This window comes from Barbatula barbatula (genome assembly GCF_947034865.1).
Source record: "Barbatula barbatula genome assembly, chromosome: 8".
Lineage (NCBI taxonomy): Eukaryota > Metazoa > Chordata > Actinopteri > Cypriniformes > Nemacheilidae > Barbatula > Barbatula barbatula.
The window spans coordinates 2,992,071-3,017,698 of NC_136771.1; the positions used below are offsets into that span (position 1 = coordinate 2,992,071).

At 39.3% G+C, this 25,628-nt stretch overlaps 2 protein-coding genes across 3 annotated transcripts; both read right to left on the reverse strand.

Annotated features, from left to right (window-relative positions):
- Positions 1–7,263: 7,263 nt before the first annotated feature.
- On the reverse strand, positions 7,264–13,853 carry metrnlb (meteorin like, glial cell differentiation regulator b). The gene is made up of 4 exons (XM_079462305.1): positions 13,589–13,853; positions 11,005–11,402; positions 8,892–8,951; positions 7,264–8,131 (listed from the first exon to the last, which is right to left on the reverse strand). Exons 1-4 carry the CDS (start codon positions 13,669–13,671, stop codon positions 7,809–7,811), a joined length of 864 nt encoding a protein of 287 aa, XP_079318431.1. The 5' UTR covers positions 13,672–13,853; the 3' UTR covers positions 7,264–7,808.
- Positions 13,854–14,168: 315 nt separating this feature from the next.
- Positions 14,169–25,416, reverse strand: b3gntl1 (UDP-GlcNAc:betaGal beta-1,3-N-acetylglucosaminyltransferase-like 1). Of its 2 annotated transcripts, none has more exons than XM_079462301.1 (12): positions 25,135–25,416; positions 24,315–24,431; positions 24,126–24,225; positions 23,824–23,888; positions 20,374–20,439; positions 19,217–19,312; positions 17,767–17,862; positions 17,553–17,677; positions 16,623–16,758; positions 16,466–16,534; positions 15,894–15,968; positions 14,169–15,637 (listed from the first exon to the last, which is right to left on the reverse strand). In XM_079462301.1, exons 1-12 carry the CDS (start codon positions 25,258–25,260, stop codon positions 15,557–15,559), a joined length of 1,152 nt encoding a protein of 383 aa, XP_079318427.1. In that variant the 5' UTR covers positions 25,261–25,416; the 3' UTR covers positions 14,169–15,556. The 2 variants fall into 2 exon arrangements, with proteins under 2 accessions (XP_079318427.1, XP_079318428.1); XM_079462302.1 differs by having other exon boundaries at positions 24,126–24,229; positions 25,135–25,404.
- Positions 25,417–25,628: the final 212 nt, after the last annotated feature.

The window sequence follows — 25,628 nt, forward strand, 5'->3', positions numbered from 1 at the left end:
ATTCAGTGAATCTGACCTGCAGCAGTGAATCCAATCCACCTGTTCACATCTACAGCTGGTTTAAAGAGAATCAAACATCATCTGTTGGATCTGGAAACATCTACATCATCTCAAACATCAGATCTGATCACAGTGGACAATACAAGTGCAAGACTGAAAATGAACTTGGACAGAACAATTCAACAGTGACTTTAAATGTTTTATGTAAGTTCATGAAACAGTGAATAGTTCAGGTTGAGTAAAACAAATGTTGAACAGTAACAATAAAAAAACAATTTCAGATCCTCCAAGGAGCGTCACAGCATCCATCAGTTCTTCTGGTGTAATAGTGGAGGGTGATTCAGTGAATCTGACCTGCATCAGTGAATCAAATCCACCTGTTCACATCTACAGCTGGTTTAAAGAGACTCAAACATCATCTGTTGGATCTGGACAGATGTTCAGCATCAGTAACTTTAATTCGAGTCTCAGTGGATGGTTTTACTGTGTGGCTCAGAATGAAGTTGGATCTCAGAGATCAGCTGCGGTCTCACTCACTTTAAAAGGTGACAATAACTCTTTATATTCAGTGTAAGGTAGATCATATAACATGTAACTCAATTCATGTTGTCTTTTTCAGGAAATATGGTGATGTTTTACTCGATCATCGGAGCGTTGACATTTGGAGCTGCATTTGTGGTTGTGTTTTTGCTTGTTTGGTAAGATGTGTATGAACGAATCAAATTGATATTTTATCAAAAAGGACGAATCACTTCTGTTTCACTAGGAAAAATTTAACACTGAATAGAAAATATTACGAGACTATGGTATCAAAATCTTTAGTGTTATGCGAGAGCAACTTTTCCATCTTTCTTTACGACATATTTACATCCTGTTTGTTTTTAAGGAGAATCAGGTGGATGAAAAAGAGAAATGAGTCACAGGTAAGTGATGTAGTAATACACTTTCTCCTCTCTGATCTGGTTTGTGTGAATTTCTTTGAACAATGACTGTAGATGTTTGTGTTATTTGGCTTATTTTTTTTGGTTTGTTCTCATGACAGATTGATCATCACAGTCCTCCTAATGACAGCAATAAAACATCTGATCCTGTGTATGAAAATGTAATGGTAAGTGTTTTGATTTCTTCATTCCAAAAAGTGTAAAAGTCGCTGTGCAAGACAAATAACATTAGATCCTCCAAACTCTCTCTGAAACTGGACCTCTCTCTGTCTCTGTCTCTGTCTCTCTCTCTCTCTCTCTCTGTCTCTCTCTCTCTCTCTCTCTCTCTCTGTCTCTCTCTCTCTCTCTCTCTCTCTCTCTCTCTCTCTCTCTCTCTCTCTCTCTCTCTCTGTCTGTCTGTCTGTCTGTCGCTCTCTCTCTCTCTCTCTCTCTCTCTCTCTCTCTCTCTCTCTCTCTCTCTCTCTCTCTCTCTCTCTCCTCTCTCTCTCTCTCTCTCTCTCTCTCTCTCTCTCCCTCTCCCTCTCCCTCTCCCTCTCCCTCTCCCTCTCCCTCTCCCTCTCCTCTCCCTCTCCCTCTCCCCTCTCCCTCTCCCTCTCCCTCTCTCTGGTTTGTTGTTGAGGTGAGTTTGTCGTGAAGGAATGGTGTCTCAAGATGAGAGATGAAATGGCTTCAGTTGTGCACCTGCTGATGGTGTAAAGGTGGAAGATGTTCTCGGAAACTTTGTACAAGTTACTGCACTCTATGCGGCGTCTGTTAAAATGACCATCTCAAGCGAGCCGCCGTTCATATCAAATGAGGTGTTGGAGTTCATTAGTGTTGGTAAGATTGTTAGTCAGTTTAAAGTGATATCGCTAGGATGTATAAATGCGGCCCTGAAGCATGTTATGTCTTTCAGGAGACAGGTTAACATGATTTAAGAGTCTCCGGAGCGATTGCTGGATGTGTTTGGAAATTTGAGAGTTCAGTTGCGGTTTATCAAAAGAAGGTTTTGTAGTGCTAAAAAAATGTAAAAGGTTTTGACGTTTCTGATCTCTAACTCTTTTTGATTGTCAAATTATGCTTATAATTTACATAATTTCATAATAACTTGTTTACTATTTTACTCACTCATTAACCGAACAAAAGTTGTAGAAGAGAGCATTGAAAAGCCATTTAACTCACGTGTGTGTGGAGCTCTCAATGATTGACAGGATTGATGATCTGACGTGACAAATTGTATTACATTATTACGCTAAACTATGAGCTAGTTTTTAATAAAGCCGATAATAAATCACATATCGTCCGAAAGCCCAGAAAAGGGGTCCAGATATGATATATGTGTTTTTGAGAGGCGATCGCTACGGTTAAATCCTAATATGGTGGGACGGAAACATGACTGTAGCAAGCGCAGGCCCGATTAAAATATAATAGTAGCGAACAGGAAAGGGGACGAACAAAGAAGGAGGTGATATCATGTGAACCGTGATTGGTAGAAGATGATGTCATGATTGGTTAACACTGTGACAGCGACTTGAGGTTTAAAGTATGGAGTCAAATGTGTGTTTGTTGGACAACTTCAGTGTCTCACTTTGTTTGACTGGGCAACTAAAGTTTATACTCTTGGCATCTTGAACCCTTGTCTGTGAGATTGTTCCAAATCTGTGAAAGAAAGATATTTGAAAGAATGCTTATAACCAGACAGATTTTGACCCCTGCTGGCGATCTCTCTCTCCTTACTGATATGACAAAGTTGTTTTCATTTGGTTGTTTGAAGTTACTTGATGAGGCCTTGTGTAAAATTGTCCTTCCTTCCTTTTCATTTACGCTCACTCCACTTCTGACTCTCAACCTGTGAACTGTGAGTTCCGGGTGGCGCAGTTGAGTAGCTTAGTTAAAAATGTTCCTTTTCCGGTATCTTTCCCCCCTCTTTGCCACACCATGATCGTCTTTTAAGAATTAAGTGTTTAGTCGATCGTGATGAATTCTTCTAACTTCTTAGATCAGACAGCTTCATATGGGTTTCAGTCGGACATGCACGTCTCCCAAAAATTCTGTAAGATTCAATCAACCAGACGACGACTTCGAATGTGCGGAAGTGTTTCCAGAAATGTGTGCCTTTATGGCAAGCCGTTTTGACATAAAATACCCCTGGCTGTAGTCATAATTTAGTTTTGACTAGTCAAAATTCCGATTCCAGATATCTCTTCAGTAAATTGGATTTAGTGTATGGCAAGCATATAAACCTTAGGTTTGACTATCCATTTTTGATAGTTTCAATTGTATTTCTAGTTTCGACTAGTCACAGTTATATTTTAAGATTTTACGGTTTTGTTAGCTGTTACGCTCAGTAATTTAAGATTGCTTTAATATATCTTCACAAACCAGATCAAGGAGAATATAGTCATGGTCATGTGTAAAAGTAAGTGTGTGGTTATCACAGATTGTCACGTGGTCAAAGTATCACAAACTGAATTGTAACGTTTGTGAGTTCCTTCTCATATCTGCAATAAAACATCTGATCGTGTGTATGAGGATGTAATGGTAAGTGGTTTCATCCCCCTGAAAATAAAAACATTAGCCCATCTATTCTAACAGTGTTTCTCTCCCACACATATAGATTGCTGACGACGGCGGTGATGATTCCGACTCAAGTTCACCAGACTATGAGAATGTTACAGGAAGTTTCTGACCTCACTTATCTTGAAACATTTCTTATTAACTTGCTTTACATTTCCACTCAAAGGCCTGAATGAAAAGATGCTGAAAAAAAGCCATTAAAAGTTGTATATGGAAGGAGCTCTCGATGATTGACAGGATTGATGTACACTCTTAAAAAAGGTGCTTTAAAAGGTTCTGCGATGCCAATAAAGAACCTTTAACATTTGAAGGACCTTTCTGTTTCACAAAAGGTTCTTGCAGATGATAATAAAGTAAGAAAGAGATGGTTCTCTAAAGAACCTCTGACTGAATGGTTCTTTGTCGAACCAACAATGGTTCTTCTGTGGCATCTCTGTGATAAACCTTTTTTGTATTTGAGGAAATTGTGCAAGAGTAAAAGCATCATCTTTGTGTTTCCCCCTTGATTGTCCCCTTTGCTCCACTGTTTTATTTGTATCTCTCTATTTGTGTCTATGAGAACTGAAGTTCGTATAAACTCGTCTGATTTTATATTATCGTCTCACGATTTGCTTTGTTCACATCATTTAGAACTGAGCTTCCCAAACTTCGGAGAGTAAAAGCTCACCCAAAAACATATCAAAAGTTCAAACGGCCACATTTTTATGTTCTTATAAACATGTAACAGAACTGAGTCGAATATCTTTCTAAACACAAAATACATTTGTAATGCAGAAATAACCAATTTATCTTGCAATATGCTGATTATACGTGTGTTGTATAGGGGAATACTCACATGAGAACAATCTGAATATTTATTTTTTATATAATATTTCTGAATACAAAGTTTCATGTTGATTTATACATATTGATGTATGCAATACCGTCACTCGCCACTGGAGGCCGCTGTACACAGTGAATGTGTTTTGTGAATTTAGTTTTTTTCATAAGCTTTATCATTGCTGATGTTATCATGTCAAGCTCAAATCTTTTTTTTGTAAATAATGTCTCAATTTCACATGGTTTCTCAGTATTTCCATTGGGGTTATACTAAACACTCAAGTGCCAAGTTATAGTTCAGATTTGTGTGTTTTTTTTTTTAAACTGTGTCAAATTATTAGTTATTTAAAATTGTTTTATTGTCACCATCAGTTTTGTGTAGATCTCATAGAAAGAGAGAATACAGTCTAAGTCTAAAGGTCTATAAAGTCCATAGAGAAGAATATTAAATACAAATATTGGAAATATTTATTTCTAGTAAGACGCGCGCCTGACCCCCAGTTAACGTCCGGTTTGTGTTGGGCTATAGTATACTAATATATAACTATATATATTTTATTTAATTTACATTAATATTAATTTGTATTATTATTTTATTGTATGATAATTGTATAAAATAAATGATTTGATGAATTTTGTTTTTGTCAGAAGTTGGAGAAATCAAACAGGAAAACCCCACAATGAAATGCGATGCTGCATTATCAGCAGAGAGGGCGTCGGTCAGAAACACGTGTGGCTTATTTTTTGCGCCCTCACTTGCGAGCAGGAAACGTTGTGTATCGAGTGTCATGGTTTATGTTTATGTGAATACTCGGCTTTAGTTTCTCGTTGCTCAGCTCTTCGCCTGCTGACCACACAGCTGATGCTCAGAGAAGACACGGCACTGACCCCTGAAAGTGTGTGTGTGTGCCAGAGGGAGTGTTGTGTGTCCAGTCCTGGGGTGTGTTTGGTATGAGTATGCGTGTGTGTCAGGGGGTGTTGGGTGTCTGTGGGATCCGGGTAGCGTGTGCAGGACGCGTGTGCCCCTTCTACCCAAAACAAACTCGCACACGCACACACTCACTCTGAAATGGAAAAAAGGTCTGAAATAGATTAAGTTCATCCATCCTCATGTCAGATAGCAAATTAATGCTGCATTAATGTTGATAAAAACGGTTAAACATTGATTCAACATGTAAATATATACTGTATGTGATAGCACTGACCTGAACTGAATAAATATAATTATCTGATTTGATTAAAAATAAGTACATTTAAGAATCATTTGACTAACTAGCCTATACTGTATCTTGGCAAAGTACTTTAAGTGTATACTACTGTACTACTTGGGACTAAATTATTATAAAATTGGTGCATTTAAGTGTATTTTGGTATTTATTAAGTTTTATTATTTAATATATTATAATTATATTTTTTATTTGTGTTATAAGTATTTAATTCATTTACGTTTTATATTTCTTTTTATTTATATTTACTTCTTTTCATGCAGATTTTGTCTGTTAAAGTTGTAGTCTGTAACTTGTCGGTTAACAACAAATACATACAAAATCTCCTTAACTCAACTCAACAACGGTAAGATTATAACAATGATTTATTATTTAAGATGTCAAGTCAGATTGTGCAGAAATGTCCGTTCAACATCATTTGAATTACGTCAAGAAAACTGCAATTGAATGTTTTAAACAGAGATGGCGAGAGGGATTGCAAATGTAATTATTAGATTAATTGTTGAAGTCATAATGATTTATATGGTGTTTAGAAGCGAGTGAGGACGACCACTTTCTGCTTCACATCGGTGTTGTTAATAATAAACCATCACACACACACACACACACACACAGTGTTTCCGAGTTATCTGTGGTTTCATTCCTGTCGTCCTTGAGACAGCTGAAGGGGTGAAAGCCTTCATGACAAACACTTGAGATACACGTAACACCGCACACATCCACACTCAAATTCAATTTATAATGCATTCCACACATGTAAAAGACATTTTCATTTAGCCATTCTCACTCTCGACTGTCTGGCCGGCTGCCTGTCTCTGGTCGGCTGTGATACGGGAACTCACGGCCACATCTAAAGTTCTCTAGAGCATGAACAATGCTGCCATGACATCATGAGAACAGCGTGTCCATGGAAACACAATGATCTGTTGTCATGGTTCTCATGTAATGACATCGCAGTCACATTCTTGTGTGTGTGTGTGATGTTGAATGAATAGAGGGATGTTTGCCCAGTATCTAGAAGCAAACAAAAGAAACACTCTCTCTCTCCATCTGTTTACTTCTCCAGTCTGAAAGCAAAACGTTTATCCTGCCCAAAACTTTGCCCAAAACTTTTCCAGATACAGCTCCGACTATAAATCAAAACTATTACAGTATAAATATGAGAATCTGATTTCTAAAAGCCAAGCTCACACAAAATGAACGCAATAAAATAATGATTCAATGCTAAAGAATTCATGAAGCATCACAGTTTTAGTGGGAAGGATTTGAGATGCATCACATCTGTCCAAAGTTATAGCAGGAGTCCTTCTTGGCATGCATTTGGGGGAAAACTGCACTAAAATGCAGTTCGTTGGCCTGAATTATTTTGCATGAAGGATTAATGATCGCTTGTCTCACTGCCTTATGCTGTTAGAATATTTAGTGAAGAGTGAGGATTGATTTCTACATTATACCTTCTTGTATTTATGATAACAAACTCCAGGACTGAACTGGACGATGGAGTTTCCAGTAAATGTGTTTAACTGGATTTATTTTAGGTGGCTTGATATAAAATGTTGACAGTTTGACTAAACTTAGCAGGCTTTTCATTAAACATTTTCCATCATAAAGGTAGTGAAAGAAAGAAACTGACCACAGAGGAAGACGTTAGAAAGCACGATAACGTGAAGATTTGGTGATTTTCTCCTCACTTGTGAAGCCCCAAAAAACATCACGCTTGTGAATCATCAACAGTCTGTTTTAATTTCATGATATTCAGTTATGGAGCAGAAAAGGCAATTGCATGAAAACTATACACAGAACGCACATGTGGGCATCCAAACACACAAGAACCAGGTCTGGAGAATCGACCGCTCGGACTATAAACAAAGCTTTTAACAAAAGCACCAAAGCTCTTTTCTCGGCACACGTGTGCCAGCAAGAGAACATATTCATAAACTTTGATTCACAAGTGTTACAACACACTTTCTTAATATTAGTTTCATATGCACGGATTCAGGCAACGGAAACAAACAAAACAAAAACTTCTGTTGCTCTGGAATCACACACGGACAGAATCACCGACTTTACTTTCCGTCACGGGTAAACCGCTCGAAACCACCTGTCAACAATATTTCTGAATCAAACGTCACCACAAATATTTAAAGAAATAAATAAGACAGTATATCTTCATGTAATGAAGTTTTTTAAGGACCATTAAGATGTTTCGCATTGTGCCTTCAATTTCTTGCGTAAGATGATCGGATCCAAACCCTAAAAGTTTGTTTCAATCCGTGTCTATATGACACGGGTTTGTCCCCGAGTCCAGAGCGGAGCGGTAGAGTTTCAGAAAGTCTTCGTAATGAAGAGCACATCCCACCCAAGCTTCTCCAAACCTCACAGCTCCCGTCAGAAGAAACTCGCCCTGTCCCGGCCGAGGGCCGCACCGCTGCGGGATCTTCACCCGACCCGTCCACCGGCCATGCCCGCGCCCCCCGCCGACGGACACGAAGACGCGGCTCTTCTGACGATACATGTGACTCAATGACACCACAGCTGTGATCTGATCCTCATTCTCCACCTCGATCCTCTGAATACTGCCACGCACCGCTAAAAGAGAGGAAGAGAAAAAGACGTTAGATGGACGAACAAAGATATGATTTGTGAGAGATGATTCAGAACTGAACCGAAAAAACACTCAAAAATAAGACGATTGAAGAGTAATTGGAAGAAAACGTTTGAGACTTCTGCATCTTGTCAAAAGTTAAGGATGATTTGTCTGTTCAAATTTGGGTTTATACTTTAGGATAAAAAAAGATAAGAGTAAAGTCACATCTCTTAAGAAATAAAAAAGGTCTCAAAACCTGTTTAGATTTGGCACAAATGCATTAAAAATGCATAAGGCATTAAACGCAGGTACGACTAGATGACGTCATGAATATGATGGTTAGCATATGAAGAGTTGAACTTGTACACAAGATGTTTTTATTGTGTATTCAAATTAATATCAACGAAACTGCGGTTGGGTTCTTATGATTGAGTAATAATATGAAATACTCTTCACATAGAGTTGATTCGTGTTTTTTATTTATTTTAAGTTGTTTTAAATGTTTATAAAAAGTTTTATAATAACAATTGTACCGGAATTTTGACGTTGACAATTTGAATGTAAACTTTTAAAAAAAAACTGATGAAAACTTGACAAGACAAGAGAGAAGAGAAGAAAAGAAGGAGAAAGGAGAGACATAAAAGAAGAAGAAAGGACAGAAAAGGGAGACAAGAAAGGAGAAAAGAATAAAAAGAACTGGACAAAAGATAGATTAAAGAAAAGAAGATGAAAAAAAATTATGAAAAAAGATGTGAATGTTACCGAAGTCACTGGCACACAGGTCCATGAGCACCGCTTCATCACTGCAGCGTTTACATGAAGCTGAAACAAACACACATTATTAACATCAGTCACAGTAAATACACACAACTCTACAAGAACGTGTAAACATCAGCAAAACTACTGCTTAAAGTCAATAGCGTAAGTCACCTACATAATATCTCAAGACCCTCTAAAGAAGAAAGTTCCTCCAGACGCTCATGTGCGTTTATCAGACACGTCTGGATTGTGTCGGTAGACTCCAGCTGTGCCCAGACCTGCTGTGATGTTTGACCTTTGCCCTCTCACCCCACTTACACAACATTATAATCATTATATCACCCCCCCAAAGCCACCACCCTCTCCAAACCCCCGTCTGAAGATCCGCGGTCATGTTAAACCACAACACAGTAGACGTCTGAAGGTTCTTAATAACAGACCCGACACAATTTCAACAAAATCGCTGCACTTTAAGTATGAACATGTCACCTGAACCAGTTGTGCTGTTTGCATAGTCAGATGAGGTTAGCAAGTCAACGTGTAAACTAAAACCCCTTTCACTAACACGCACACTTTTTCTCACTGAAATCCCTTTGGACCAATCACAGGAGGTCTTCCAAACTAACAGACTGACAGAAAGCGACAGGTGATGACTTAAAACCTCAAAAGTTCATAAATCTAAAGCGTCTTGCTCACGAAAAAACGTGTGTGTTGCGAAAAGCAAATACCAGGAATTGTGTAGATTACAACATATGGCCTGGTTTCCCGCGCAGGGTTTAAGACTAGTCCTAGACTAAAGTCAATGTTAGATCTGACTACATTGAAAAATGTTGTATTGAAACACCTTCAAATACATAAGCCATTGTTTTATCTCAAAATACAGACGAGTAATGTCGATTTGTAAGGAATGTTTGTAAAAATACTTAAATGTCCTAATTTAGCGAAGTCCTGTTTTAAACTAATCCTAAACTAAACCACCCCTTAGTGTTTCATTACACACTACATTATTGTTTAACCACCGTGACGCCAATAAAACAGCATCTTTCACACGAAAGCGGCCGATGACAGTCAGCTCAGGAAGCGTTCGACCAATCGCGTGCAGAGCTCTGTGATTGACAGGCCGATTGACCCTAGCGTGACCTCTTGATTAGAGTTTATTTTCATGTGTCAGATAGAACATGAGGTCAGGAGCGGCTGGTCTTTGTGTCTGTGTTTCAGGGTTTATGAGGTCGTTTTACTGCCTTCCTGAACTTTCATCTTTCATCTGAGTGACGAGAGCTTGACAGCGATGTTATTCTACTCTATTCTCCTTGTGTTCACTCATCCTTGGGCGATGTATACATGACATTCAAAATGAAGAAACTTAATTTAAACATTGTATTTTCTAAGAAAACAGGTTGTTCTTTAACTATGAGACGTGAGCAAGACTTCCAAGACATTTCATACATTGCAAAAATAACCTTCTCTGTCGAGCATTGATGGCGATAAAATGTCAAATTGTAGATTTAAATCTCTTTAAAGCATGAATTACAACCTCAGCTATAGATATTTTTCCTATGTGGCATGAAAAACAAGGTTTTTGACACATATTTTCAAAGAAAAATGTCCAGATGTCCAGTAGACATGCATTTTGTTTATAACTGAAAGGTTGTGTAGCTGTCCACTGTAGTGACCTCTATTCATGAATAGAGGAAAATAATGTACATATACATTAATTTAGCCATAAAACTGCATATATGATACCCGTCTCTTCAGGGTGAAGAACACTTACATTTAGTCATTTAGCAGACGCTTTTATCCAAAGCCACTAACAAATAAGGTCAACAATAGAAGCAATTGGAAAGTATACTTCCCATTTTACGTGAGGGCGAGGGACAGCATACAGTGTTTTGCACGCCAGAATTTTGCACAAATTAGTTTAACCAGCATTATCCTGGGAGCATCGATTCAAGGTTGTAAAGAAAACTCGACCCCTGTAGGCCCGGAGAGGTATTGCAACGGGTCAATTCCTGTGTGTACACATACGAGTCAAAAGCAGTTTACTTTGCAAGACGTTCAGCTGAACACGTACGCACGCACAAACATAAAATAAATTCATCTCTCTCTCTATTTTTACCTGTGGGCGAGTAGAGCTCATCTCCCGTCATCTGTGTTGAGATCAGCTGATACTGAAACGCCGTGATTCTCTTGCTGATATCCCTCTGTGCCGTGGCCTCCACAAACAGCGCCCCCTCCTGGAGACTGAAGCAGCGCATGTGACCAGCGGCCTGCTCCGCCTCTGACAGCAGCGGTCTCAGCTCTCCGGCCCGCTCCACGTACAGCGCGGCCCCCCGCGAGTCAACGTGAGGTTTGATACATGCGTGCAGGCGCTCGCCGGGTCCCGCAGACGTCTGCAGGTTGGGTCGAAGGTTGACGATGATGGCACCTGTGGGATAGAGCCACTCCAGAGAGCCTTCGGCACAACGCAGGTAAACCTGCTCCACGTCCCGGGTGTGAGACTCGTGCGTCAGACCGCTGCAAAGAGAAAACAACAGTTTCACAACAAAGCAGTACTTTTGCATTTGTCCCTAAACGCAGCGTCTTCGGTGAAATGAAAGGTCTTGTAGCGTTCTCTGGCACACCCTAAACCCTAAGTGTGTAGGGTGCACTACAGGGCTCAAGGGCACAATTTCATACGAGTCAATAGTGTTTTGGAAACAGGCCCAGAGCTTCAACCGCTGGTGGTTTTTGAAATGAGTCAGAAACCTGAGATCTTTAAAGACTAAAAATGGATGTCGGACCGAACGTGACCTCTCGAGAAAGAGATGATCTTTCAGTCAAATGAGTATAGATGTCAAAAGATGGCGATAAAGGGACAAATAATGAAGGTTCTGTCAAATGTCTCAGTGGTTTTGTGTATATACAATGGAAGTCAATGAGGTTCAGTGTTGTTTGGCTATCAACACTCTTCACAACACAAAAAGAAATGATACGAGGATACATTTTTGGATGGGCTATCCCTTTAAGTCAAGATAAAAATTAGCTGATTTTATGAATAACTTATGAAACAGCGCAGAATAAAGACCACTGCTTAAAAAAACATACACTTTCTAGGATGGTTAGAAAGTAACAACTGAATGTTTATTTTGGGTTTATTTCTGCAGCAAAAGGGTTCATGGCCTGGCATTAAAATTAAACTAATGAGCTTTTCTTGAAGGTTCGGTTTCTATTCTGAAATCAGTGCCAAATGTCCTCCAGAGAAAAGAGCTCAATCCCACACACATGACCCCCGATTCCTCCATTTCATCCAGCTTGCTTTTAATTAACGTTATTAAATCTTCTTCTGGAGCCAATTGAGCTGTGGAGTGTGTAATAGAGGCCAGATTAACTGCTGCCTGCTTCAGAGACTGAAACAAAGACACAGAGAGAGAGGGAGAGAGAGAGAGAGAGAGAGAGAGACAGAGGGAGAGAGAGAGAGAGAGAGAGAGAGCGGGGGAGAGAGACAGAGAGAGTGAGAAAGAGAGAGAGAGAGAGAGGGAGAGAGGGAGAGAGATGGTTAGAGAGAGAGAGAGAGAGAGAGACAGAGGGAGAGAGAGAGACAGAGGGAGAGAGAGAGAGAGAGAGAGAGAGAGAGCGGGGGAGAGAGACAGAGAGAGTGAGAAAGAGAGAGAGAGAGAGAGAGAGAGAGAGAGAGAGGGAGAGAGGGAGAGAGATGGTTAGAGAGAGAGAGAGAGAGAGAGAGAGAGAGGGAGAGGGAGAGGGAGAGGGAGAGGGAGAGAGACAGAGGGAGAGAGAGGGAGAGAGAGACAGAGGGAGAGAGAGAGGGTGAGAGAGCGAGCGAGCGAGACAGAGAGAGAGAGAGAGACAGAGAGAGAGAGAGACAGAGAGAGAGAGAGAGAGAGAGAGAGAGAGAGAGAGAGAGAGAGAGAGAGCAGAGAGAGAGGGAGGGAGAGAGAGAGAGAGGGAGGGAGAGAGAGAGGGAGGGAGAGAGAGAGGGAGGGAGAGAGGGAGGGAGGGAGAGAGGGAGGGAGGGAGAGAGAGAGGGAGGGAGAGAGACAGAGGGAGAGAGAGTGACAGAGGGAGAGAGAGTGAGAGAGAGGGAGAGAGAGGTCCAGTTTTAAGAGAAGTGAATCATCTTAGTGAATCAGTTCATTCAATTTAGACATATTTGGTTTACAAAGACATTAACATACAAAATTACGTTCGTTTTAGTAATTAATTAACTTATTACTTAGTAACAACGCAAATCACTAAATTTTCTTTAAACGTTTATAGTTTTATAGTTTCAACCACTTCATCTTGACTCCGTGTTCGACTGAATCATCAAACAGAACCGAACGACTCATTGTTTGTTTAAGGCAAATGTCAGCACATGTCCATAAGGGCATGTCCGGACCAAACCACATTTTACTAACGTGGGCCTAATAAAATACATCGTAAATTGTAAAACGAAGAATAAAACTCCTTAAAAGTCACATTTATGAAATGTAGTGCTCGAGTGTACAAGAAACATATTTAATCTAAAGCTCTCAAAGCAAAAATGACGATTTAGGTATTTTAGAATAACAACGCATTACTGAAATAAAATAAATAAATATTCTTTCTTTAAAATCAAGCTTTAACACTTTACGCAATAACTTAACATCGTCGTAAAATGTACATGAAGCTACTGAAAAAATGTAATTAAAAAACAAATACTAAATAAAGACATCAATCCTCACCTTCCCGTCCAGTTGCACTGGTCACTGGAGTATTGTGCAGATCCACTCAGAACTAAAGCTGATAACACAGTTAATAAAAACATCCTTTAAAAGCCTTGAGATCCGCTCAATGAATCATCTGAAACTACTTCATGATCTGTTCATGAGGGGATGCACGAGATAAATCCAGAACGTGTGTGTGTGTGTGTGTGTGTGTGTGTGTGTGTGTGTCCGACACCCGACAGATTCAGACACTGAAGTTACACCCGCAGATACTTTCACCCACACGCGACAAACCCACAAACCACGCCTCCCGTCCGCACCGACACGCCCACACGGTACGTTTTGCAAAATATGCATGTGCATACTGTACATAGTTTTCTAGTTTTACTAATACGAATTTAGATTTTATTTTTACATTATTCTTTCATATTGTTATTTATATTTATGTATTATTTTAGAGTTTCAAATTTTAACATTTTTGCCTTAAAATTAATTTACATTTTAAATAATATTTAATCGTTATTATATCATATTTCAGTTAACAAAAATATTACTAGATAAACCCCAATACATTTATAAATATACATGTTGCCTAGTTGAATTTAAATAAAATAAACCATTTATTTTTAAGACATGCCATTTACAAAATATTTTACGTGCTACAAAAAAGACCTAAACTTTAAATATACAGTGTAACACTATACAGCTTTTTAGATGCTTCTCCTTACACGATACAAGACACATAAAACAAGATAATACAACTTAAATTTAAAAGAGTATGAATTACTCAAACTGTCAAGCTAAATAAAAATGTCACACATAATACGCCAATCCTAAAATAGCTGTAAGGCAAATATTTGTTTATTTGTAATGCATGTGTAACACTATAAGGAGAGTATGAGAGATGTGATGTGCGCCCGGAGATTTCTGTTATCTCTGCACAGACATGTTTCTTTAAAATGGTGGAAAGACTCCAGCCTCCATCTCTTCACCATCCTAAATATTTATAGGTCATGACCTCTGACCTGACCCCTGACAAACACACACACACACCTACAGCACGCTTCATCACCTGGAACACGTCAAGACAGATGACAGAATGAGCGCACACACGTGCCCGCTGACCTCAGATAATGTTTTAATGGAACACACACATACCAATCTCTCTCTCAAACACACAATCTAAAGGAAAACGAATGACTGTTGAGAAAAGAGATAAAAGTTTCCTGACCAATCAGACACTGGCGTGACCTAACTTGACATTAGCTCTTCATGCAACAAATACCATAATGTCTCTATAATATATTATTCGTATTTGAAATAAAACAATATAATATTAAAACAATACAGCTTTTTTTTTCATTCTTAAAATGACGTTGGTGAAACCAGCTTGATTCAGTCATATTACTTCTGAATTAAAACGGCTTTCTTAAAGGGATAGTTCAGACACAAATAAACATGTTATGATCATTTATTCACACACAAAACCTTTCTTCAATGGAGCACAAAAGATGTTTTGAGAAATGTCTCAGTGGTTTTGTGTTCATTCAATGGAAGTCAATGGGGTTTACTATTGTTTGGTTTCCGACATTCTTCACAACATCTTATTTTGTTTTCTGCAGATGAACGTCATGCAGGTTTGAAACGACATGAATTTTCATTTTCGGGTAAACTGTCCCTTTAATTTAAACGCACATTTGAAACCGAGTGTTCTCTATCGGGCAGTGTGTGTTTGTTCTGATAAAACCCGAGCACGCCCGCAGGAAACGGTTCGAGGTCTTTGAGACGGGTCGCCCAGAAAGAGAGCGACACGCGGGCCATCAGGAAAGCAAACAAACGTCTGTGTGTGTGGGTTGAAGACTAGGTGCTAATAGTGAAGTGAGAGGTTTCTCAAGGCTGGTATTCTGAGAAGAGAAGCATGAACAGATTCCCAGCTCTCTCTCTCTCTCTCTCTCTCTTACACACACACACGCTTGTGTTTCACATTCAGTTGAAATGGTAATAATGTTTTCCCTCTGTTAGCTGCAGCGAGCGCAAGTTCTCCTCCATCACTCCATCAGTCATGTCCTACAGAGACACAGAGGAAGAGCCTTCTTACGAAACCACTTTACCAACATTTCGCCTCAAAATAAAATGTAAAATGTGTGTTAGTGATAACATCTCATCCCGCTGGAGTTTCTTTAGGAAGGAAACACGGATTTTCATCGTGATTAATATGAGCCTTACAGACATTTGGATGGCTATATAGGCTATGTGTGTGTATTTTCAGACGTTGAATTATGGTCTCGTCTGAAGACCTGAGGCCTGAAATGCATGAACTCACCAGTTTCACACACACTATAAACGGAGGAGATGCGTTTTTGAAGTGCAGCACGGGAATCTTGGGTTTAGGTCGTTCCTGAGAGATAAAGAGAAAATAAATGTGTGTAGAGGGGGTGTGTTTGGATAACATTCATTAGTGTGTGTGTGTGTGTGTGTGTGTGTGTAAATAACGTTGACACTTTTACAATCACTTATCAGTAGTTACGGTTCTGTGCATGTTCTTTAGTAGATCATTTCTCTTTATCTTCATGAAAACATTTTCTCAGAAGGTGAAGAACGTATTCATCAAGTAATCTGCCCATTCTGATGGTGTCTGGCAAACTTTAGGGTTCATGTGGCTAAAGGTTGATTTGAGAGGAAATGAATGACCGAGAGTAATGTTGTATAGTTTTATAAACAGCTGCGGGCTCGTTTCTGTCTAGACATCTGACAATGTGATTCATTACTTGTGTTACTTGTGCACATTTTGCATGTACCGAATGTTGTGCACCATGAAAAGTGGGAGAAAAGACCTGAAAGTATAAATCATGATTACGTTTTCTGTATGTATAAGTCATACGTCATTGTCCTTACCTTTGAATCCTCATACGTGTAAAAGCCCTTCTGGATTTTGTTTTCGTCGACGTCACAGAACGCCGTCACCTGTGTTTACACACAGAAACGCAAAAAAGCTCAAGTTTCTCTGAAACAATCTTGTATAATTCTGTAGAAACATGCGACGGTGAATCACCTTCTTCTGATTGGCCAGCGTCAAACTGCGGTAGAGCTTTCGTCCCTGTTTCCCAGCGTTCCATATGGTGAATGATTCCCATTGGCTGAGCACTCGCTCCTGCAGGAAGTCCACGCGGAGTCTCCAGATCGTCTCCCTGAATAACAAACACCAGACGGAGAATCAATTTCACCATCGTTTTGTTTGTCACGTAACCATTAATAAAACAACTTTGTAATGTTTTTCAAATGAAAATGCTTTTATTTTGTATATATAATTGTATACTATATAAAGATCTGTAATATGACAACATACGGTTCGAGGTTGGGTCAGTAACCAACAAGTTGATTCAGAGAGTGGATTCGTTCGACTTAAGAGTCTTTTGAGCGGTTCATTAAAAGGACGTACAGGATCACAAAAGTCATTAGTTTGCGAGTTGGATGATGTTTGGGCTACAGATTTGTCAGACAATGCAAAATATATGTGTTGTCTACTTCTCATGAATTCAATTGTGTTAATAAGCAGTCAGAGGACATATGCACAACTGTAATGGAAAAACAAATTGGATGTGTGTGCGCTCAGTGTGGATTTGTTTGTGATGATGTGTTTATTTGGGGGTTTTATGATGCCAGAGGAATGTCTTATTTCTTTTCTTTTAAACCATCCTTCAGAACCCATGAGGTCATCGCACACACAACACACAGACGCACACAACATTGTTGGGTTTGAGTCCAGCTGTGGACCATTGGACAGACAGCGAAAATGTGTGAAACGTTAAACACACAGAGCAGAAAAATTCTGTTCATTCCACACGAGATCAAGTGTCCCGTGAGAACATCAGGATGCTGGAATATTCCCTTTATGTGCTAAATCTCAATGCTGTCACTGTATATTTACAATAAGCATATGTTTCATTTAATTGTTGTGTATTCATATTTTGTGATATCTTACTCCAGAACAGAATGTGTCGCCGAGTGTTCATGATATCGATACACCAATAAACACTCGTCTACTTTGACCACGCCGCCTCCACAACGCAGACTCTCAAAGAAGAACAGCAGATCTTCCGGAACGCCCTGAAAGAGAGAGACAGAGAGAGAGAGAGTATGAAAGAAACATAGAGATGTAAATGAAGAAGTTCAAGTGAATCTTATATGTTTGTCACCTTTCCTCCTTCATTAAACGGACCAACTTTCTGGAACCAACCGCGTGAGCAGAACCAGGTTGGCATGATGACCGTCGGCCCGTGAGAGGTGTAGACCTGACAAGAGAAAAACCCATAATGCACTGGTCTGAACGAACATAGACTTGATCACCAAACCAAAGATTCTTGATGGAGGAAAACAATCTGACCTAGATGAAAACATTCACATGATCTCAATAATCTAGTTTTTTCTGACAGCACTTGACTGCCAGTAAAGATCCCCATGAGCTTTAACACATACATACACAAACTGCCTGCTCGCTCAGGAATATTTTAATGACACATTCCAGATGCGAAACTATCAAACATGGTATTTTTCTGGCGCAGTTGTCATATTCACAAGGTCCAAAATGTCACTAGTCGATAACATAAGTAAAACACAACCTTCCTGTCAAATCGTAAGCACACAAAGGATGTTTTTCACAAATAGCTGCCATTTTGTTTCATGTTCAGGGACGTAAGATGCGAATTATTAACAACGCCTCAGTGTGTGTATGAGTCCACATCGCAGGGTTTGAATCATGCAAGTTTCTCAATGTTTACGCCGTTACCCGGAGTGTGTCGTAATGGATAAAAGATGTTGCCCCCTGGTATTCCCTTTGGACCCCCAAACTGGAAAACTTTGGCTGTGTGAGTGCACCCGGGAGAAAAATGAATCTTTTCATTACACATAGAAAAACTACATTTGGACATTTTCTGAATAAAAGTGTGAGAAACTTTAGCATTTAACAGTTGCGTTCCGAGCGTTTCTTTTCACATTGCTATGACAGGGTACACGTGAAGGTTGCTAGAACGTGATGTATGGTTGCTATGTCATTGCTTAAGTGTTCTGGCTGACGAATCAATGTCAAAGAATCCATCTCTCAAGAAAATTTAATATGAATTTTGCACATCGGATGAATTTCCATTCTATGGAGTAAAATAATACTTATGCTCAGAAGTTTCGAGCCACTAAGAATAATGCTCCTCCCTCTCTCTTTCATGTATAACAGTTATACATGTACTTTGGAAGGTTGCACACATCTCTCTGATGTCATGACCCTCGGGATCCGTTTCCTGTCCGCACGTGTGGACGCTCTGCGCTCACGCCCACCCGCGTTTCCGTGGAAATATCTGTCTCCAGGTACGCATCCTGTTTCTGCGGCGACCTACTGACCGCGTGGCACGCGACCCCTCGAAACGCAACATGACTCGCCTTTCCTGACACACACCCGCATCCTGTCGACACACGAGCTGAAGCATTGTGAGGAAAAAGATCACAGACGCTGTGCATTGACAAATGTACCCAGACGTGCATCACATCTATGTGAAATCAAAATGTACACTTTTTGCTGTAAAATGTTTTTACTTTAACACATGTCGCTAGTGTAATTGTGCCGTATTTATAGCTGTGTGTGTCTGTGTATGTTACCTGTGTGATGAGCTGATCCGGTGTCAGACAGTTGATCCACCTGGTGTATCGTTCTGTGGAGCCTTCAGGAACTCGACAAACCTTACAACCAACAACCTGACACACACACACACACACACAATCACCATCACATTAAAGGTTAATCTGAGTGTCATAAGTCTGTACACACATAAGCATCCATGCATATAAAGTGAGATTGTGTGTAAAATGTTGAATTACACAGAGAAACTATTTTATTTAAGACAATCACACAACAAAAACAGCGCTAAAACTCTATACACACTCTGTCACATCACACACTTTAACCCATGCCTTTCATTTCCTCTCTCTCTCTCCCTCTGTGTGGGTTAGTGATGAAGTAGTGGGTGTGTGCACTCACATGTGTGTGTGTCTGTGTATATGTTTGTGATTGTGAATGCATGTGCGCCTGTTTGCATATAATGTGAATGTGCTTGTCTGTGTGTGTCTATGTTTATAATGTTTGTGCGTTTGAGTTTGTTTTATTGTGCATATTGTGTGTGCACGTTTGTCTATATGTTTTGAACAAAAGTGTGTGTGTGTCTGTGTATATGTTTGTGATTGTGTGTGCATGTGCACCTGTTTGCATTTAATGTGAATGTGCTTGTCTGTGTGTGTGTCTATGTTTATAATGTTTGTGCGTTTGAGTTTGTTTTATTGTGCATATTGTGTGTGCACGTTTGTCTGTATGTTTTGAACAAAAGTGTGTGTGTGTCTGTGAATATGTTTGTGATGAGGGTATGTGTTGGTGTGTGTGATCAGGATGTGCGTTTGTGATGAGTGTGATCTCAGCTGTGTGTTTTCTCCCTGATCCGCCGCTGTTGTGTTTGGACTTCGGCCCGAGGTCAAAGGTCAAAGCAACAAACCACTTTCTTCAGAACTGATCAGAGAGTATAAAAATAACCACTGACCCCCCGACGCTGCAGCTGATGAATAAAACCATCATTCACATACAACATCAGTATGATCAGGGCATGAGTCGTAACGCTTTATTAGTCCACCAGTGATCCAACAACTAATCCAGACGATTATTAGTGAGACTATATTATTATGTTAGCTTCAACCAACGCACCAACATCAGAAGACATCTTCACCCATCATCTGTGTGTGTGTGTGTGTGTGCGTGCGTGCGTACTCACTGCGGTGGGGTTTAACACAGCAGCTTCATGTTGTAGTCTCACTCTCTGAGGTCTCATGACATCATCCTGCAGCACACACACACACACACACATGTCTGGTTTATTATCTCGGTGGGAACAGTCCATCGGCTTAATCATTTTTATACTGTACAAACTGTATACACAATTTTGTCCCCACGGTGACGCGAGTCCCCATGAATTGGTGTGTATTCAGGTTTAGGTCCCCACCGGGATATAAAAACATGTGAGGAACAGAGCAGATTGCCATGACATCATAATCAGAAGTTGCCAAACCATGTGCTTCTGTTTGTCGGTGTTTTAATGTATTAACGTGGTGAAACACGCAAAGACAAAAGAGCAATACATCTAAATTCACTTGAAAAATCGATACTTTTCCATCAATACTCAATACACTTAAGTAACATTTTTAAATCCCTAAACATGTTGAATGACTACAAATATGAACGTAAAACACATCATTCGTGCATCAACTCGAGGCAGACAAATGTTTAGAATAACAAACAAAGCTTTCTGACAGATATCATTACGTGCCCAGCTGAAATAACATGACGTTTGTTTTTGCAAGCGTTACAGAAAGTCACTTTCATCAGGTCGAGCGTTGAGTTTGTCACTTCACGTGTAAAACGTTTTGCTAAATTTGGAGTCAAACGGTAGCTTTCCAAAGCTCCGGTGATGGAGGAGAAGAGAATTCCTGACGTTCAGTTAACCTCAAGGAGAGCTGATTTTGGCCCTCTGGAAACCAGCACGAGGAAAAATACTCCAGAAGAACCAGACCACAATTGTACACACACCGGCCATAAAACAACTAGACACAACGGATCTCAGTAAAGTCTACACAACTACAGGAATTACATGCCTGCGTATGTGTGTGTGAGAGAGGTCAGTGTAGGTTTTAACCACACAAACCACAACCAGGTTATTTGTGAGCTTTATACATACCAGAGGCGTCTACTGCTTTTATATAGAGCACATTACAATTAGTATACTATAGACAAACTCTAACCCACGGCAAAGTATGCACACTGCTAAGAATACATCATCTGTTCCTTTCATTTGATATTAAAATAACAGTTCACCAAAATATAATTTTATATCATTTATTCAACATCATGTCACTCAGAAACGTATTTGCCAATGTGTGCGTTTGCTTTGTTTCATACGAAACAAGTTTAAAGTGATAGTTCACCCTAAAATATTTTTTTTATCATTTCCTCACCTCTTGTGATTTCAAACCTATATGACCTGTTTAACACCAAAGAAGATATTTTGAAGAATGTTGTTAACGGGACCCCATTCACTTGCATTGGTTTTGTGTCCGTGCAATAGAAGTGAATGGGGTCCAGTGCAGCTCGGTCTTCAAAATATCTTCTTTTGTGTTCTGTGGAAGAAATAAAGTAATACAGGTTCAAAATGACAAGAGAGTGAGTAAATGATGACAGAATTTTTGGGTGAACTATCACTTTAAAGACGGTTCACTAAAATAATGGACTGTTTCTCAAAGTCAATCTTTTCTTAATAAAACATTTCCATGTAACGTCAAAAAACGTGTAATACAGTGCAGAAGTCAAGTGGATGTCTTTTAGGATGCGATTTGCTATTATTTTTACTTTGAGCCCATCCCAGTCTCCATTCACTCCCCGTGTTGAGAAAAACACTTCAGGTCATTCTACTAAACATCTTTTTAGTTTTACAAATACAATAAAAGTCAAGCAATCTGGAACAACGTCAGTGTGAGTATATGATGTCAGAATATTCATGTCGGTAATAAGGTGACCTGTCACTTTAAATATGGAAGTGCGAAAGCGAGGGAACGATTATTTTTCTTCCCTCGTTGGTCTCACGCTCTTTCTTGCGACAGAGTTGGATCCGAACGGCTCCAGCGGCTCCACAGGAGACCGCTCGGCCCCGAAGCCAGCGGGAGATGGAACCGTGAGCCGAAGCCTCGCAGATATAACATCCCAGATCTCCTTACACAACAGCACTGTGATTGACACGCTACTGTGCCAGAGTGCACATAAATAATAAAACAGCACTAAATCAAACGCAGAGCCGTGTATGTTTGTTTTATGCTCATTTTAGAGCTGGCGGAAAAACCTCCAGACAAGCGTGAGAAGATGAAGGAGATAAAAAACTGAGAATAAACAGCGCGAGAAGTGACAATAAACCGAGGAGCTGGAAATGTCCACAGACGTCTGATTCATCTACACAGCATCTGTGTGTGTGTGCGTGCGTTGAAATGTCCACAGGGTTTAAGTAAAAACCTGAAACCAGCTCCATCGTGAGAAGCAGAGAAAAACTGCTTAGGAATAAAACCAAATAATGATTTCAAAATACGTCTGCAAAAAAGTTCAGGTTAATGTTTAGAGGAAAGACTCTATATAATACAACATAATAATCCAAGTAAGGATGTAACAACATTTCAGCTTAAGGTAGAAAACAATTCACAATACTGGATTCACAATTACAAATAAAACATTTAAACCTAAATTTTATTTAAAATATGAAATCCATATAAGAAATGTCACGATTGCAATATAAACCAAATCTAATGTAATACAATTAATAAAATAATAATTAAATAGTCATTCAATATATCAACGATTTTGATACAGCCTCTGGAAAAAATACATCGTAGATCTATTGTGGTCATTTCAGTCCAGTGTGTGTTGAATGTCAACAAAATCAAACCTCAGGAGTGACATGAGGTCATCCAACATTTTTGAACTTATTATAAATACATGACGAAATGTTACTGTTGTATTTCTTAAAAGTGAATCTGAACTTGTTCTCTATATTTATTATATTTGAAGTATTTGAAGTCTGGAAAAATACAGAGCATTTTTCCAATTATTTGTTTCTCCAGTTTTCATTTTCTGCAAATACGTGCCAATAGAAACAATATTTTTTGATGTGAGATTTGGGAGAAATATTGTTAATAGTTCACAGAATGAAACAAAAAAGATCATTTTACCTAAACACACACCTAGAAATACTGACAATAATTTTGAATGACCTCTTTCAATTTTTGCCATGGCTGTGTATATATATATATATTAGACGTCAATGGAAAGTATCCACCTTTATAAAAAAACAATGTGTGTATATTTCTCATGATCAAGAGGACACTGAGTTCTTTCACACACCACAGGAGATATTCACTCTCACAGACAGCACACAGCAAGAATAACATTTATTAAATCTCACTGTGTGTGTGTCTGTATTGAATATCACCATGACTCAATGGCCCTCAACTCCAATCAGTCGACATGAAACAGACAAGATTTCATCACGTTGAGCTGTCTAACACACACTCATGAATGTGGTTTCTCTGACGGGTCTGTCAAACACACGGTCTGCTGTGGTTGTCACCTGCCTGCGTGTGTGTGTGTGTGTGTGTGTGTGTGCGTGTTCACTCTCTTAAACACTCACCGCATCCTGAAAACAGAAGAATCGTCCGGAGCTCTGACACACTGCCTGGTTTTTAGCAAATCCAACTACAGGAAAAATTAAAATAAGACACAAGTATGATTATGTGCAGTTGGATGACTTCGATACAATGATTCATTGAACTCATTACAATGATTTGTACGGCTCATGATTCAACTGAACTGAAATATTAAATCAATACTTTTTCATTTTAAGTATTCACACCGTAACGTTCAAACACAAACACACATGTGTGTCTGCAATAACACACACAGACCTAAGTTACTATATGGACACATACACACCTCCTCTAGGACTGGTGGAGTTATGGCCTGACATCACCATGGAAACGCCTCTCTCCTCCAACCTCTCCCTCCAGCTTTCAATCATCTCTCTGGAGTTATCCTGTCTGACAGAGAGAAAGATGATGTGCGAAATCACTCTTCTGAAATCTGATCTTTGATGTGAAATGTTCAGGTGGAGCGAGTGTTTACCGTACTGCCGTCGTCATACACAGACAGCTCCATACGGCCCTGAAAATCTTGCTGGAAAATCGATTTAAGGCACTCGTCCAGCCAATCGGAGGCGTTATGCACCGGCATGATCACAGACTGAAACACACACACAACAGTTACAAAGATTATATGAGGCATGTTAGGTTATTTTTAGAATACATACTGATCGATAAATGATTTTGTGTTTTGTAAATTTCACAGATATTAATTCGTTTTATGTTTGCTTTTAGAAATAACTTCAATTGTAACTTGTTATTGTAAATAATCGTTGCTGACTGGTGGTAAGCAAATATTAAACATGCAGTTATTTTTATAGGGAAAACAGGAGCAATGATGAGTGCAATTATAATCTAGACAATGTGTACCATACGCTACTGTTCACAGAGTTACTAAACGAATACAAAACTAATTTGCAGAAATATTTTATCAACCAGAAGTATAAAACTCTAGATTGTGCAGTTATTTATATAAATCCAGATAGTAGTTATTTATATAAATTACATCAAATTACAATGGCTGATTCCATGATATGACATAAGAAACGTTATATTTTAAATCTTTAAATATTTGTTTAATTCTCCATGTTTGGTGTGACTTGATTACTTTAAATAAACAAAGGGTTAAGACACGGAACTATTGCAAAAATAATGATTGACGTCGAAAGGACCTAAAACATAGATTCTGTTCTGTTGTTTGTTAATCTCTGCCTTAACTAATTTTCCAAAACATTCATTAAAACAAATATTGTAGTTTAATATAATTTTCCAGTGTATAGGACATAAAAACATTAACAACTCACCACTTCGGCGGTGCTGCCCTCTGCTGGCCGACTGCAGTGACGCGCAGACATCTGGGGTTCGTCTCGTGTGCAGAAGCGCTTTAATTCGTAGCCGGACTCTGTCGCGAACCTCTTACAGCTGCTCATCTCTCAAACACACACTTACACATCACTAATGTCTATCGTGTCGAGTGTGTGTTCATTTTGCTCTTAGAGTGTTAAACACACACACATTTTCTGTGTTTTGGTTCTTCATTCGCGCCTGCGTGCGTGTCATCAGCGCATGCGCATAATCGACTTCCGGGTGAGGGCAGGAGCAGCGAGATGATTTGTCGATGGAAAAACGCGGACGCGAGTTTGATTGGACAGAACAGATCATCAGTTATTTTGCGCGTCTCTGAACTGAAGCACGTGATCACGTCAAGAAACCGAAACGAAACGCTAAATAACCGATACTAGCGGCAAATGTAACATTATAGCACGTTTATAGACACGTAAACAGGTTCTATTTATGA